The sequence below is a fragment of the Rhipicephalus sanguineus genome, chromosome 1 (assembly GCF_013339695.2).
Source record: "Rhipicephalus sanguineus isolate Rsan-2018 chromosome 1, BIME_Rsan_1.4, whole genome shotgun sequence".
NCBI classification, from domain to species: domain Eukaryota; kingdom Metazoa; phylum Arthropoda; class Arachnida; order Ixodida; family Ixodidae; genus Rhipicephalus; species Rhipicephalus sanguineus.
In genome coordinates, this window is record NC_051176.1 from 102,756,921 (window position 1) to 102,775,233 (window position 18,313).

At 44.3% G+C, this 18,313-nt stretch overlaps 1 protein-coding gene across 1 annotated transcript; it reads left to right on the forward strand.

The window, feature by feature from the left end:
• The first annotated feature begins 10,986 nt into the window (after positions 1-10,986).
• LOC119386381 (uncharacterized) lies at positions 10,987-14,044 on the forward strand. The gene is made up of 3 exons (XM_037653699.2): positions 10,987-11,054; positions 12,626-13,122; positions 13,941-14,044. Exons 1-2 carry the CDS (start codon positions 11,049-11,051, stop codon positions 13,115-13,117), a joined length of 498 nt encoding a protein of 165 aa, XP_037509627.1. The 5' UTR covers positions 10,987-11,048; the 3' UTR covers positions 13,118-13,122; positions 13,941-14,044.
• The last annotated feature ends 4,269 nt before the right edge of the window (positions 14,045-18,313 follow it).

The window sequence follows — 18,313 nt, forward strand, 5'->3', positions numbered from 1 at the left end:
GTGGGCTAAACAAACAATTTCAAAGTCTCCCTTTTGTTGACTTGCATTGCTTTTTGTCTCTGTTTTTCAGGTCTGAAGCATCACGTCTAGTCGTCTTTTAATCTTAATCACCTGCTGCTCATGCTGTACTCCCACTCTCCCCTCATATCCACCGAAGACAGAAGAAAACCATAAAGCTGATGAAGAAACTTCAGCTCGACTTACCAAAAATGAAAATGCAACGTCGCACAATTTAAAATACCTTTTTTTTTTACAAGAAAATGTATTTTTTGCAATAAAAATGTGCATCTGTATTATACGTCCGTAGGAGTCGTTGTCCGTGCATAATTGCTGCAGCCTCGGCCGCGACTCGCCCCGCAGTATGGCCAAGCGAGCCATGAATTGCCGGTTTTCAGTCAGCTGCAAACGTGCGAATGCCAGTATGGCACCTAGTTGTACACATCTTTGCTAGAAAACTTCAATCGCAAGACAGACACAAGACGAAGAAAAAGGAACCACACTTCGTCTTATGTCGTTCTTTCCGTCTGAGAGTTTTGTGATAATAGAGTACCAATAAGCCCACTTATCCACCCTATAGGCACCGTCCACTGATGCTCGCACTGGCCCGTCCCAAGTTCGCTGATATTGGCCGTTAGTGGCATGCAGAAAACAGACGCGCGCACGCGTCCCCCGTGTATAGCCCGGCCACAATCCGCCCACTCATGCACGGAGGGCGACGCGCGCATCACGTTCCATTTTGACCGATCCCGTCTCATTATTGCTTTTTTTATCCGCTACGCTTTGGCGTTCTGGCGCTGCAGTCGCAGTGGAAAACTCGAGTGTACGGTGCCTATTGCACTGTATATGTCTTGTTTATCAATGGTAATGGTGAAGCGAAGGCCTTTCCGCTGCCTAATCTAACAGCCAAAAATATAACTTTAAAAACTCATGCGATGGGAGTTTGTTTGCTCAGAAGTTAGCTTCATTGCGTATGCTTCTATTAGCTTAGAGAGACGCAGAGTACAGACCATAATAATATACTAGAGATGTGTCCCTGGCCTGCTATTCAAGGCACTTTGTGGTAAGTAGTGTAAACGCAGTTAACACGTCAGGAAAGAAATAGCATGCAGCGACACAAACATTTACCGCTCCACCTTACTGTGTTACCACTGTATTCAGAAATGCGCCTTAACTTCAAGCCACGACATGTCTTTAACGGATGACGCTATAGTAACGAGCGACGTGAACGCACCCAAGGAAACGCAATGGGCGTTTTGGCCATGTTCACGTCAGTCTTTACTTGCGCCAGATTTGACCAAAGCCAAGTAACTATTTGAAGTTAATGCATGTTTCTGACGGGAAAAAGATGAAGCTTGGACGAGTTGGTAATGGTCCATTTAGCAGTTGTTCACAGCACACTCATATTTGAGCAAAGAGTAAGGCATAGTCAAAGAGTGTTGTAAGCACTTTTTGCAGACATGTGTGCGTTGGAACACTTTTTAAATGGCACACTTCTGAACTTGCATCGCTATACCGCATGGGTATTATACTGGATAGCAATTTATTCTTCTCTGTGAATGTTAAAAAGTTTTGACTAATGTGAGAGATTACGGGACGTAGCATTCGTCTTGCATAGCCCGCTGCCACTTTGACACGGTAAGACCGGTGGCTGTGCCGCACTCTTCTACAGGGCGTTTTTAGGCAATCGATATTTTTTAATTAAAAGTTCTATGACAACCGTGGACCTGTCGTCCTCACAGTCAAACTCTAGGGCGGAAATGCTTGGCCGCTACTAAGGTTAAATTACAATGACTAATTAACGATGACTTGATAACTGACTTTAGGGCAGTTGTTTATATGGCAAAGTTCTAGCGCATCACATTACATGGCATACCCTTTAAAGATAACGAATAATCGCACGTAATTTAACATACTCATCTTCAAATTTCAATGGAGATATTGAAACCTAGCGCGCCAGGGCGAGCAAGACGGCCGCTCTGTGATGTCAGGCCGACACTTACCGTAACAAAGAAGTGACGGAGTTTGAACGAAGGCGCGTCGCAGCGTAATCTGGTCTGGAAAAACGGCAAGGCGCGCGAATCCTAAGTGTAACGCATATTAAGGCGAAAACCTTAAAGGGGCCCTGCTTCAATGTTCAAGGTAATAATCAAATGATTTCATTAAAGTATATATAGTTTATTGCCTCACGAATAGACTGGCGCAAATATTTTTAGAATCCGTCAAATACGAGCGGAGTTACGTGGATTTATCGCACGGTTTAAGCGCTTTCTTTCTCTTTTCGCACCAGCTAGCGCGCTGAAACCTAAGCAAGGAAGGAGGGGGGGGGGTATAGAAGCGGACAAAAAGCTACGCTTACTTTCAGTGTGATCGGTAGCGTGCTGGTGTAATTCTATACTGTGTGTAATTCTAGCACCATGGAGTGCAGCGCGGGCACCTCGCGGCATCTCGAAGCGACCGTGGTAACTATGCAGCTCACGATGCTCAAATTAGCCAATGGCCGTGGACTATGTGCTTATGGCGCGGTCTTTTTGGATCACGGCATCATTTGTCGAGAGAAGAGTGAGCGATTTCTAGCTGACTTTGAAAATGAATGGTAAATTTCAGGCCACGCGCTGCGCTATAATGTTCGGCTCACATGTTCTCAGGTGCCCTGACTACCGATCGGCAGCGTTTTCTAACCATGCTCGAAAAGTGCTGCAGGGCCCCTTTAAGTGCGTCACCAGATGCTGACCTTCAAAAATCCAAAACACACGTTACTTTAATAATAAGTTTGTTTAATAAAAATGAGACAAAAAGTAAGGTACTGCGTGGCAGTCAAGTATTCTACGGCAGAGCTATGCCAGTACTTGAAATAGCTTTGGAAAAAGACCCTGTATTGTCGTTGTCGTCGGGCAGAGTTTAACACACGTAATATTGCATGGGAGAAGCGTAGAATTGCACCAGGTGTCGCCCCATGTCAACTGCATAAAGAATGCAACGTCGAAAGCTGTCAAACCATTAGAAATGGCTGAGTTATCATCATCAGCAGCAGCCAGAGCATCAAAAGGTTGTAACTATTCACGTGACTTGTCAAGCTAATGATGATGGTGATGACGATGATGGTAAAATAGTCAACACAGGATGGCTATCGCCTTCGAGTCGCCTTAGGCGAATGCATAAAAGAACTTGTCAGTTTTTCTATGCCTGTGATGTGTGTGGTTCTCTGCTTGTTTCTTAAAATATAAACTGGCGCAAAGCGCTCTTTCGCCTGTCGCACTGTCTACAACAAGAGTTGAAGCAGCTCCTCCTGTGTTTTACGTTCTACAGTGAAAGAAAAGGTGAGAATTGCAATTTTCTTGCACATAGCGCGAACAAAACAGATAAGCACCAAAACATGTCACGCAAAAAGTAAGGTGATCCGCTTGTGCAAGTGAGATGACTTGCGGCTTTCCTAAAGAAAGCGCCGCGACGTGCCTTCATATAAAATTCGTCGTCACAGTAAGCTCCGGTCTGGCGGCCGCCTTCCCTACGCGTCCGGCACGCTCGGTTTCGACATCGCCATTGAAATTCGGTGCTGAATATCCCGAATTAAGTGCGATTTTTAGGATTTCTGAAGAAGTGGGTATGCCATACGTCGCGACGCCCCATAACTTTTGTTCATAAACTTCTTCCCTCAATTTGACAAAAAAAAAGTTAATCAACAAGTTTTTGTTACTCAGGTATTGTATTGCAATTTTAGCAACGGCAAAATAAAACGGCATCGACGTAGAGTTCGTCTGTGAAGATGATCTATACGTGTCTGACTGTCATAGCATTTTTATAAAGAATCTGAATTGTCTAATAAAAGGAAAGAGACCTGTATACACCCACTCGTACGCATATATTCCTATATAACGTGGCTCGCAGTGCCATGCCGTTTCATGCAATAACTAACAGCACGTTCTCATGAGCCTATTCAATTGCCGGCGCCTCAGAGAAGTCAAATGAACTGACGTAGGCCAGGGAGGCAGGTAATTAGCATGTTTAGTAAATATGTCCAATCATCAAGGTGAGCAGCCACTTAACGCACAAAACGTCCCGATTCCACGCGCAGTCTTATGTTACGAATGCGATCTGTACAAATCAACTGGGCCCGTATTCACAAAACTGCCTTACGCTCAACTTTTTCGTAAGAGAATAGCTCAGCCAATCAAGATGCGGGACATATCATTAGCGAAGCCGGCTGACCAGGGAGAAGTTTTGTGAATTCGGCCCCTGGTGGTGTTTCTTAACGAAATGAACGTATGTGACGGGAACCGCCAGGAAGCGGTTAGCGGTAAACACCACTTATAACCGGTGTTTATTGCTATAGTGTATGCGCAGGCAGCAGGGGCGTAGCCAGAAATTTTTTTCGGGGGGGGTTCAACCATACTTTATGTATGTTCGTGCGTGCGTTTGTATGTGTGCGTGCCTATATACGCAAGCAAAACTGAAAAATTTCGGGGGGGGGGGTTGAACCCCCCCAACCCCCCCCCCCCTTGGCTACGCCCCTGGCAGGCAAGAGTAAGGAAAATTTGCTTAACGCGGGTGCTGGCCAAGTCCGACGTAATTCTATACCACACGAACACGTATAGCGAGGTCAGATTAAGCCGCAGCGTATACTCCATAAATAGGGAGGACGGTTTCGTCAGGTTTTGCTACCAGTCAGTTGGGCAAGGCTGTTCACTGGCCATCATCGCAATAACGTACAGCTGTTTTGCGTATATGTGAGCTACTGAGTGTTGTGCGCATTGACCGCTTCATTAAGGTGCACGTCAGCGTGGAAAGAAGGAAGGAAGGAAAGAAAGAAAGAAAGGAAGAAAGAAAGGAATAAAGAAATCTATCTATCTATCTATCTATCTATCTATCTATCTATCTATCTATCTATCTATCTATCTATCTATCTATCTATCTATCTATCTATCTATCTATCTATCTATCTATCTATCTATCTATCTATCTATCTATCTATCTATCTATCTATCTATCTATCTATCTACGTCTGGGCGCTCTCGTGGTCGCCTCCTTCACTCCGTACATACCGAAATTGGCACAGGAGGACATGACAAACGCGATACACTGGTAATGACATCAATAACACGATTTCCTTGTGGCTTACTTCGTGAATCCCTTTCTGCAGTCCCGTTCCACACCCGCTTTTCACACAGCTCGTGGTATACGGGTATGCTCCACAGGTGAGCCACAGTCTGTACCAGCCCAGGGACAGCGAGAAAAAAAGTACGGCGTAAGAAAGGGCTTGCGCCCAGCGGCATTACTGGCGTACACCATGCTTTCAACGAACGGACTCAAAAGTGAACATACCTCGAAGATAAACACTGTACTATCCTCGTCAAATGAAACCCGAACACCGGCAAGCCTTCGCAACGGCATAGTGCGCGTCGTCCAGTTATCACCATGGACAGGCGCGCATATGCGCAGTGCGGTCAAACCGGATGCGCCCGCCCGTCAATGGTGATGACAGGACGGCGCGCTCTATACCGTGCGAAGGCTTGCCGCTGTTCGGGTTTCATTTGACACGGATAGTACATTCTCCTTTGTCTGGGTAGGCAGTAAGGAGAAAAGTAGCAGTGCGATGTACTATCTGCATTCAGGTTGAAATTTTGGTACGGAACCGTTTTTTATGCCTTCTTTCTTTGTCCATACAGTGAGCGAAGCCCGTGCAGAACAATCTATGCCAAATCATAGGGGTGTGCCAGTAGTGAACTTGAGAACCGAATGGAATACGAATAATACGAATATGAATCGAATACTATCCGAATAGTTTTCGAATAGTAAGGGAACCATTTTCAAAGCTGTCCTAGAGTATTCATGTAACCGCCTTCAAAACAGCCGTACAATTCCACAACATTTCATTCGAAACAAATATCCATAAACTTCAACAAAGGAACCCACAAAACATACACCACAATTGCGCAAACTGCGGTGAGCTTGTACACAGCCAGCAGCGACAACACCCTTGGAGATATCTTTTTAACTTTAGATGTAAATTCAACAGGATAATAATAAAAAATTCGGCAGATCCCACGTACCGTGGGAATTGATATTATGCGAAGCATGCGCGGGATGGTAACTGTGGCGTAATTTTTCACATTGAGCGAAACGTTACGGAATGACGCTACAGAAATATGGAAGTGGTATACGCACACTCATATGTTGAAGAGTCGCATATGTATTATATAACCAGTTGTTTACAGTTGTGAAGCGATGGCAGCAGAACATGGGTGTTAGCAACACCATGTTTCACGAACCCGTGTGTATGTGTAGGAGGGGTTCTTGACAGCTCTCGAACAAGGTCATCATCACCGTGATCAATGAGCACCACTAGCTGGACCGGACTTGTTAATCGGATCCGTTCGTGATCGCGGTTACGAGGGGTCTAAGTGTAGTTAAGTGCGAGGTATAGTACAGCTGGTGGAAATCCTGAATGCCTCTTACAATGAAATGATCTATAATGCCTCCTCTCCTGGACGTGGCAGTGAGGTGTTTTGGTGCCCTCTCCGCATCCAATCCGTCTTTCACGCAATATAAGGACCAAGCATTTTTGGGTCTTGATAAATCAATGTTGAAGACACCGGTAATGATGAGACGCCTGCATGGTTCTCTCAGCAGAATTACCGTAGGAAGCATTGACGCCGGTTTTTGCGTAATCCCCGTGGTCCACGTTGCAGACCATGTGGACGAGTGGATGGTACTTGAGCGTCTTCCAGGGGTGTTCCGTCTTCAGTTTCCTCACTTTCCTTGCGTTCGCCGCGGTGGTGTAGCGGTTAAGGTGCTCGGCTGCTGACCCGAAAGTCGCGGGTTCGATCCCGGCCGCGGCGAACGCATTTGGATAGAGGCAAAATGCTAGATGCCCGTGTTTTGTGCGATTCTCGGTACACGTTAAAGAATACCCAATGGTCAAAATTTCCGGAGCCGATTCGCTACGGCGTCTCTCATATCATATCGTGGTTTTCGGACATAAAACCCCGACAATTATTATTATCACTTTCCTGGCGTGTCGATCTGTGTGTTCGCGGTTAGTGTGTTGGTTGAGGCCCTCTATCACCTGTGGCACATACCCGCATAACATTAACTCTGGTTTACGGGTATGTGCCACACGTGATTGAGAGAAAGGGTTTCATGACGTAGGCGACAGGTATTTTGCGTTATTCATGTCATGACCAGTGAATCGTGTTCATCATAGACTGATCCCCTGCTAGGCCAATTTTGGTATATTACAAGTTATGGAGACGACCAGGAGAGCGCCCAGACGTAGGCGGCTAGATAGATAGAGAGATAGATAGATAGATAGAAACGGCCAAAGTGCCTGAGGTTCGCTAAGAAATGCTTCGCATTTAATAATATCTGGGGTTTAACGTCCCAAAACCACGATATGATTATGAGAGACGCCGTAGTGGAGGGCTCCGGAAATTTCGACCACCTGGGGTTCTTTAACATGCACCTAAATCTAAGCACACGGGCCTCAAACATTTTCGCCTCCATCGAAAATGCAGCCGCCGCGGCCGGGATTCGATCCCGCGACCTTCGGGTCAGCAGTCGAGCGCCATAACCACTAGACCACCGTGGCGGGGCAAATCCAAGAGGATTCTAGATAATATTTCGTCACTAGCTTCAAAATCAAAATTAAACACTGTGTCATGGATGAATATCATGAATCTCAGGATGATGATTGTGGACTGATGACACTTTCGCTTGAGCGACATTGGAACTTTAAGCAAAAACGGATTCATCCGTTGATGAATATAGCGTCGACAGTCGCGTTAAAGCTTTGACTGCATGCACCTTGGTGAATGAATACTTATAACAAGGAAATTACTCTCGCTGCTCCTACCTTTCGCTCCTTTGGAGTTTTCTAGTCGGTGCTGATAATGCGAAAAATATTCAAAAAATATTCGGCATATTGAATTTGATGTACTCAATTCGAGCACCGCATCAAACAGAAAGCTATTCGATTCGTTACTGGACATTTTTGAATCTTCACTAATCGCCTACGAAAGAATGAGGAATAAGATGCCGTATTCACAAAAAAGGTGTTAAGCAAGTGTCTTTGCTATCGGCTATAGTTGGAATGCTTAAGTGATGAAGCTTTGCGTGCATTAACGTCACATTCAGCGTGTTTGAAGGTGCGTTACTTAACTGGTTAGCGACAGTTGCTGCAATGGCGCCACCCGCAGAAGCAGTCGGCTGACGTCACCTTCCCTATATAGGTTGTTGTTATTGCGATCGCGGCGCACGAAGGTAGAATGGCCGGCATCGGAATCGGCCTTGACTTTCTTTTTATTTATTGGTTCCCTTTAGCCTTGATTTAATGATTGCCGCAACAGCAATGTGACGCAACATTTCCATTTCTTTTTTCTTAGAGTTGCTTAACCGGGACAGGCGGATTCCTTGCGATGCATCACTGCAGCTATGCATACCGAACGCGAGGAGAATAAGTATGTTATCAAATGCTTCGAAAATTGCAAATGCAATACATATACTGCTGTCATTGACCGAGCGACCAATTCACTGGCTAAGTACTGAGAATGAAATTTTGTTTTCTGTTCTTCGAGATTTCATTTATTATTCCCATAGAATGTGCCCGTGCAGTTGTCGGGAAAACAACTCCTTTTTATTTGTGATGGTTAGTAAAAGTAAGTAATTATCAGTGGAAATCAAGCTGCACTTGTTATACGTACTTTCCGATTTCGTAATATTGTTGCAACATGTACGCAGGTTGTTCATCTGTAAAGCATTCTAATCGAACTTTGGTCGTATTTAGCGGAAAAAATGACAGCGGCCTGATATTCAAGACAGCAGTCGCTTACGTTTGAAAAGAGCCATTGCTGTTAGGAACTGCAAATAAATGATGAAAATACCAGATATGCACGTATCATGAAGCTCCGAGGAGGTATGAAATGGGGTGCGTTCTCCGTAAGTCTTTTTTATGGAACGCAGATATAATGCGAAATAATTTCTCCGTGGCAACTAGGTGCAAATCACTCTAAAGTGATCTTCACGGAGATCTGCTTGTTACTGAAGCTGCAAAAATGTACGGTCTCATTAGTTTCAGCGCTTTACAAAAAGCGTTGATTATTCATTCTTACAAACTTATGAAAGTATAATACAAAATTCACTCAACCACAATATCCAAATATGTAAAGCTGAACGACAAGCATAGAACAACCTCGGGAGACATCTCTGCGGCTTGAGATCACGAACAACTTCCAAGAAAGCGGCAGATTGTTCAGAAACTTTCCACGAGAGGTGTGAGAGGCTTGTTGCCCCTTTAATAACCAATAGAGTGATCGCAAGATCTATACTCGCTCTGCAGTCATTACCAGCTGAGAATGAAACCCATTCAACGTTTGCAACTTCCCGAGAACCTGAAGTACGTAAGATTCGGCACTCGCATACGATGCGTTCCTAGTACAACTTCGTTGGCTACGCTCCATTGCGTCTTAACAAAGAGCCCTGTTCGGCGACCGCGCCAAGTGAAGTTGCTCCCTTGAAAAAACGAACTGACGCTCGGAAAATACTGTCACTCGACAATGAATTGTACAGCTAATATGGCGGTTATTGCCGAGAAGGCGTATAACCGATGAGTATACCTGGTTCGAAGGTTGTTCGATCTGCTCTGTTCCGGTCTGAGGGCTGCCATTCGAGTGTGTCACGAATGATGCAAAGGACGGTTGGTGCAACTGTTCGCGAAGCAATGCAGATGATGATGGCCTCGACCCTGTCGAGCACTTTTATTGACCTTCTACTTATTGGTCCTAATTTTCCAAACTTTTTTTAAACTGTTTCTATTTTGCCGCGCTGGCCACGCTTTTGTGTAGATTGATTGATAAGTCTGTATCTCACATTATAGAAAACACACAAACAACTTATATAGCAGAAACTTTAGGACAAACAAAGCAGAGGATGCGCGGTGGGCGGCCTTCTATTGTGCGTCTTTAAGCAATAAATCAGGAATAAAACCAGTACACATAATGTGGGATCATATATGATTCTAAAATCCACACCGAGAGCGTGGTATTCAACAGATTCGTCGAATTTTCTAAATGTGCTTTCTATTTCAATGGCGTAATGGAAAATCAGCAAATACAGAAAAGAAAAACGCCGTGTAACTAGAAATGAAACTTTGTATATATATATATATATATATATATATATATATATATATATATATATATATATATATATATATATATATATATATATATATATATATATATATATATATATATATATATCACACCTGACGGTCATCGTTAGTTTATTCCTGCACTGTGGATCAATAATTTAAAGCTGAGCTTAACGCTCAGTCGTGAAAGACCTTCTTATTCGTGATGTATGTACGGTATATGTACCGTTACGACAGAGGCCAGAGGCACGAAAACGCTTTTAGTCTACGTGCATGGATGTGTAGCGGCGTTGGCACCACATGGGCAAAATCCGGTTCTCATTCTCATCAAAACATTATGTCACGTTTCCGCTAGCGTTACGCGACACCGTACGGTGACGAACACGCGCACAGCGGTCCGTAGTTTCCAGCTAAGAGCAATGACATCACCTGCGTGATACGTTTTCTCTTCGCTCCTCGCCTGCAGTCTCGTGCATCAAGGACACACTGTAGGCGATCTCCACTTCCTCGAAGGAAACGGGGTGAAAACCGCCGGCCGTTCCGTACACGCTCCACTGGCCACTGGAAACACCACGTCGATCGGTGTATTGTCCCCAGCATTTCTAATGCAAAGGCCACTTCAAGTCTTTTCTGTATGACCCGGACGCAGCATGCCGCGTCAGCGAGAGCGTGAGCTGCCTGATGGGGACACCTGGGCATATCGTCGCCATCTTTTTTTTCTTCTGGCTTCTTTTTCTTTCTTGCCTTGCAGGGGAGTGATGTAACATTAAACTGGGCTGCGATCGTCCTCTCATTTTCATTTGGAGGACCTTGCCGTTTTTTTTGCGCCCTATATAAAACGGCCAGCATTCTTATCGAAAAGTCATACGAGTGCTTTGGCGGAGAAAAGATCCCACCTTCAAAGATGAAGGTAAGAGACGGACTTTGATGCGGTGGAGGTATTTCTCAACGAATGCATTGCAGCTGGCACATTAGAAGTTTCAGTGCCTTCGTTGGACGGAATACCTGCTTTATGTATCGGGTGCTCTTGAATATGGCTAAAGCTGTTATTTTTACTTTGAAACTTGCCGGATTTTTCATACTTAACATTCTTTTTTTCGAAAAACTTCGAGCCTGTATTGATAAATAAATAAACGGGAATATTAGCGGAGATGTCTCGCGCAAAGCTCATTGGTATGGAGCAAAGATGGCGAAGCTGGACTGAGTGTAGGCAGTTTAAGTTTAGAAGAATTGTGTTGCTGCAAGTAAGTCACCAAAAATGTCCCTTGAATAAGATGACGTGAACGTATTGTCCGCTGCGATTGAAGAAATCGTATTGGTCATGCTTTGCCGGGGCCTTTGCGAGTTACTAACACAGTTTCTCACAAGATTTGTCACCCGGTCTCAAGGTATTGTGTTGAAATATTGAACGTGCATATTGCACAATGTTTTTCAAGAGGCAAGAGTCAAAATTACCAGCAAGTGCATTTAGCTTAAAACTGAAGCGAGAATAAGGTTCTAGGCCGCATTTTTCGAACTCCCTTAACTTATGCACAATGATCCTTGACTGCACGGTTGGGCTCGCATTGGCAGCACCCACAATAACTCGGTAAAGAGCCTACACACAGTAAACTGAACATTGCACTGACTATTCAGAAAAGAAGAAGTTTAAACTTCACACGGTTCTACGTGCAACAAAATAAACGCAAAGTCGCTCTACATTTTTTTTTTTGTACTGCGTTAACAGAGACTGGACAATATTCCGAATGAAAAGTATGATTATTTAATTTTCAATCCCAGAAACGACAAGATATTCGATATTTGAAGTCTGTTACCGCGTTCAATGATCGATAGACGTTTCTCAGTCACAAATCCTGATACTGACTGCCAGTCGAACTTGCCACATCACTTTGTCGTCGTTGTTAGCCTATACCAGCACCTCGTTTACAGTTTTAGCATAAATAATGGGACATGCTTACTAGCGAAAAAGACGTGGACAAGAAGAAGGAATACGGGACAACGCTAGAGTTCTTCTGTATTCCTTTTTCTCGTCCACGTATTTTTCGCTAGTAAACATGTCCTCTTATTCACGTTACCAACCAGCCCAACTTTCCGCCTTAAATTTAGCATAAAGCACATCCACACTAGTATGCACTATCCCGTTTTGACAATGACGGTCACCAGCACAGATGATTACAAAAACACTACAACACTCTCTAAAGACGTCGGAGTTGCTACTCCCTTTGAATGCGCGCTGAACGCTGTTGTGCGTGTGCGCAAGAGTTGTTACGCCTTTCAATGTCACTCGTTCGACCTTTCAACCCCTTATATACCATTCCATTTGACGAACTGCCACAGCTAGTCGCTTTCCACTCATCCAGTGTAGCCTTGTTATCGTACCTGCTTTCTGTTTTCTTTCTTTCGTACTAACCTGCGCTTCTTTATCGGTTGTAGTTTTTTGCAAGCTCCATGCTGCACTGACTCTCTCTCTATGTCCGGCAGAACTTCCTGAGCATCGCCGTTTTGGCCACCGTGGTCTGCCTGGCTGTCGCTGGGCCAGCGGCAAAGAAGGATGCACCAGCCGCAGCCGACGCTGGCAAGGAAGAGAAGATCGAGGGACGAGGCGGTTTCTTCGGCGGTCCTGTTGGTTACGGTGGTGGCTTCGGAGGACAGGGCCTTCTAGGCGGCGCTGCCTACGGCCACAACGCGGGCGGCTACCAAGGAGGATTTGCCGGTGGCGCCCAGGGCTTCAACCAGGGCTCGGGTGGCTTTGCCGGTGGTGACTCATTCAGGAACGTGCAGGGCTACAACAACCAGATGGGCTACAGCTCGAACATGGGCTTCTCCAAGACCGACTCGAACCGCTACGGAACCGGTTTCGGCCAGCACTCAGGTGGCTTCGCCGGCGGCGCCGCGGGACACCAGGCTGGTTTTGGACAGTCTGGCTTCGGACAGACTGGCTTTGGACAAGTCGGTGGAATTGGCCATTATTAGAGCAGGTATGAAAATTAACCATTTAACTTTTGTTTACTTTTTGGAAAACGCTGCAATGTGTAGTACATTGATGACGATTTTCTTTGGCCATTTCAATAGATATCTGTATTCACTACCTGTGAGGCAGGCGTGCTAGCGCTAATGCAACCCCCCCCCCTTCTTTTTTTAATCTTACGCAAGAGCGTGAGCGGCTTCAACGCGATTACTTTGCTAACCAAGTGGGCGATTTTTTCCCTCTTAGTGTTCATAAGCCTTCTTGAACTTATTGAAACGGCTCTCTCTGTATCCCTGATTATTTCTAAATGCTGCTCACACAGGCGGTAATGCTGCCGTGGCATCGAAAAACGTGTGCGCCATTTTGCAAAATCAAGGCATTTGAGACAAGTAAGCGCCTCCCAACTCTAGGAAAGTTGGTAGTGCTGTGATCCCGTAGTTAATTCGACGCCTCATGCTATGTTGCCTTATAGTCCATCTATAAGTGCCGTGTATGTACATTGAAGTGACGTCGGCTAAAAAACTCTAAAGAAGACTTATTTATTGAATTGTATTCAACATACGGCGCGAAATAGTAGCAAGAAATGAATAAATGAGCTGTAGAAGTCAGTCGTAGTGCACGCTCCTTTTTGCCAGCAAAATTAGAGGATTTGTAACATATTCGTTAATTTTAGCCGACTGCATTAAATCTGCTGCGCAATTGGAAGAATAGCAATAAAGTTGTTGCATGCACTTTTTTCGGTGCCTTTCTTTCGATACTCAAAACATTTCACACTTTTATTTTTAAGTCCGTCGTGTGCCATAATTTTCCTTTCTTTACCATTTGCAGACGCAAGAATTAGTCGCAGGGATCACGTCTAAACCCGTGTTCAAGCTGCAAAAGAACATTTCTGTACAAATATTGTTAATAAATTATTGTTGTTCTGTTTACAAGTCGTCTTCATCATGGTTGCAACTCTAGTTGGCGACATATAAGCCACATAAACATTGAACCGAATGTCTGAAATTATAAAGTTTGTCGCTATGAGTTTAAAACACATAGTACTGACGCCTAGGTTTCAAGTTAAACAAGCTAAATATGCCTGTACTTGCCCTGATTTGTAGTAACTTGCTCAACAAAAGTACTCTCCAAAAGTGAGTCCAAATAGGCTTAGAATCGGATATAATCAGTTAAAATACCTTCGAAACCGGTTCCGTGTTGGCAGTAAGGATGGTAAATGGATATATCTTAGTGGATTTACCAAAATAAATTCGGCCCCTTTTTCAACTTCGTTTTAATGTGGCTTAACTATATTATTAAATTATTATTAATATCATCGGGCGAAAATGCCTCAGATAAATCTTTGTCCACGCCACTTTTACCATCACCATTTGCGAGCCAGTTGCAATGGTGGGCAAGAATAGGCCAAACAGACCCTCTGTTCACGAAACTCAATTCTCGTCTTAAATTTAGATCTTTAGCACGTGTAAAGATATTCACTTTAAAGCAGCACGGACACGATCTTGAGGCGTCGCAAAAGGGACATTTTTCGTTTCCTTGGCATGCAGGGTTTACGCTCTCCCCACACCGGCGCCACGAAACCCGTATAACATAATTCAGTTCGATGTTGAAGGTTTCATCGCCCAGCATCTGCACACCAGTCCTACCGCAATGGACATTATCATGGCGAGTCAACACATTGGCTGGGTTTGCGAATTGTATGCCGCAGAAGACGCCGAAATCGCTGGACGACATTTACTCATCGTTGTTTACGTGCACCACGTGCGACTGACAGCAGTATAGCAGATAGCAGTGTAGCAGATAGTATGCAACGAGTTGCTGTTCCCATGTGACTTAGAGCTACGTCAGATCAGACTGTGTTGACGCGCAACTGTGAAACCGCCTCCTCGATACCCCGACCCAAAGTGTTTTTTAAAGGTGGTATTTGAAAAATTAAGTCAGTTTCGCGCTAGTGGTGCCAAGCCTGAAGGAACTGGGGAGCTGGGCGGCCTTCTTCGTTCCTCTGTATTTTTCTCTTTCTTTCTTCACTGCTTTCTTTTGTAGCGTTAGCTGCACTGGCCTAGCCGAGCCAGTTTCGCGTGGCTCCTCAAGAGCCGTGCTGCGCATGCGCGACGATCAGGGATGTCACACAGTGGGCGCATCGGAGCCGGCACTTCCCGGGCACTCCGCCGCTGCCGCGTGCGACTCGCTGCCGCCGGTCTGCGCTTTCCAGAGGAGTGACGTCGTAGCCGAGGTAGACGTGCTGGCGCCGGCGCACGCGCAGCTATTCGCCTTCGCTGTACAGTCGCCGCCTGACACTACGCTGGATCCGCGTGATAGCGCCTCTGACTGGCGTTTGCCAGTGTGGTATAGCCATGGAGGAGGAGAGCGCAAATGCTGCTCAACGGCGCAGAAGAGCGGAGAAGCTTAACTCATCGGATCCCGAAGTAGTTGCCTGGCAAAATAAATATATATGTGCCACATAATACGTATACCGTGTGTGTGTCATTGGAGAAGCAGTAAGCATGATAATCAAGCTAATCCTAGACAATCAGGAAAGCTAAGAATAATTAGCTGAACCTTTGCTAACGCTACGTTATCCTGGCATAGCCGAGTTAAGCTACTGCAATATTTTTTTTCTCTTCTCTCTATTTTTTTCTGTCTTATTTGTCTCTGTTTATTTCTACGTCTTTCTTTCTCTATATATACATTTCTAGCTCTCTCTCCTTCTGTCTTTCTTTCTCTTTCTTCCCTTGATTTCTCTCCCTCTCCATTTCTCGCTTCATCTTTTTCTCCATCTCTTTCTGTCTATATATTTCTCTCTTTCTTTGATCATCTATCTTTCTGTCTTTAGTTCTCTTTCTCTTTTTCTACTCTTTCTTTCTCTCTATTTCTCTATTTCTTTTTATGCTATGTTTTACTATCTCCCTCCCCCTTTCCCTCCTCCTCACCCTCTCCTCACATCTCTCGTCCTCACCCTCACTTCCCTTTCCCACCCCTTGGGTATACTATACTATTCATACCCATGTTATGCTCTGCTAGCGTGCCTGGATAGCCGAGGAGTTACGATGCTCGCCATCGGATCGGGGGTAGGCGGCTTCGAATGCCGCCTCATGAAGAAATTTTTTTTCCCCAAGAATTTCTCTCTTTCTCTCTCTTTCGATCTCTCTCTGTACTTTTCCTTTCACCCATCAGAGTTGTTTCACTCCACGCCGGACAAATCGGCGCACATGTCCTGGGAGCAGTGAAGACGAAGACGAACATAGCGCGTGCCGGTCATGAAGATGATAGATTTCTGTTGATGGATTACAACCAACGGCTGGCATAAACGGCTCCGCTCTTAATTAAAACATATTCGATGCGTTCTGAGGTACTACGATATTATTTCCAGGGTTCTCGACAATTGTGTTTTTTAGAGCAAAAATACGAAAATTTCTGAAATCCGTGTCAGTACTCCTTTTAATCGGTACCAGAATGCTACTTGTAGGCAACTCACGCACTTAAGCATGAAGTGATGTTGTTATTACGTCAGTATTATCAGGAGAGATATAGTGGTCTACAAATTATTGCAGTTTCGACTCCGTTACGTTCTATTAATTATAGACATGTATTAATAATGCTGTCATCAATAATGCTTTTCTATACGTTCATACTGTCGTGAATATACTGCTTTTTTTGCGTTATATGATGGCTCGAGTGCTCGAAGGCCTACACAAACATGACAAGTAATGTAAATAATTTGGCGGAATACTTATATGTTTCATTCGTTATGATCCCTGTGGCGATCGCACCTAGCCAAATGAAACACGCGCAGCGTTCAAGATATACTTTCCTTCTCTATATAAGCAACAACATCATGCGTAATCTAATGAACCCCACAGATAATGAAGCCAAGGAAAGCATACAGGCCATTATTTGTATTTTTAGTTGAAGTGTAGTAATTATGACATCAAAGGAAATTATTTGAAGTAGGCAAAAATAAAAACAAATCACCGCTGGTGAGGATCAATGGTAATGAAAAATGGCAAGATATTAACGTAAATTAACGAAATACTTCAGTTTAGCTGCTCAGTGACGTTCTTATGACAGAATTTATTTACTTATTCATTCACAATGCCTTACAGGCCCATTCAAATGGCACTGAGCATGGGCGTAACAGAAAAAAAGTTAGCAGGGTGTTGTGTTGCTTGTCTGTGCTTGATTCTGCTTGAAAGCTGTTCGTGTCGTTACCCGTCCGACGCTGTTTGACCGTTAGATTTGGGTGTATTTAGCTGCGCTTTTTGGCGAGTTGTGGCGGTGTGTTTTGCGTGTGAGCATGAGGACGTTTTAAATAAAAAGGTAGCAAACAAAGAAAGGTTACAGTTAGCGCAGTAGAACAACTTTATACAATAAAATCCAGGAGTAAAATAAGGTTATCACGAAAAGTTTCGCGGCTAGACATGGATGAAGTGTGACCTGGAAGACCGTTCAGTGTGCTACAGCCCGACGTAGTGACGATGAGTTGAATCTCTACATTTGGCTATGTATGCGCATCAAACAGAGCGAGTTGTGAATGCGTGGGGACGTGCTCACAGGAACATGAATCGGCAGACGGTGAGATTTATTGATATATAAGTACTTTTAAAACAGGCATAAATGGACAATCTTAAATAAAAGAGTAGCTGGTAACTGTAATTCGTTATACTTTTGAAGGAATTCCAGTTGTAATTGGCTACTTTGTTTCTGTAACGTATACAAGTCTGAAATAAAGTAATCTCCAGTCTTTGAGATATAACTTCACAGCTTCGAGTTATCGTGAAGCACTGTTCGTGTAATCTTTGTAGATAATCTTCAAATTTACTTGTCTCCCGATCACCAGACTTTTTTCTCGCAAATACATTTCCCTTTTTTCCCCAGCCAAATCCGTACTGTTTTGCATAGCCCTGTTTTTGCATTATAATCCTTAGCGGAATTTTTTTTTGCGAACTGAGATTTTCGAAAATTCTTACTTGGAGGTGCTCTATATTCCTCCTTTTTCTTCATCGATGTAAATCCAACACGTATAAGAAGAGTATGGCCTCCTCAAGCCTGCAATCTAAGAAATGTTTGCTATGGGCAAGAATGCTTTCCTGCGTGCTGCTTTCTGCCCGATTAATTTGAGTAGTAAGCCCTAATTCACAATGTTTTGACTCATTTAGCTCCACATTCAATTGCTTTAACTCACAAATGTACTTTGGCAATCG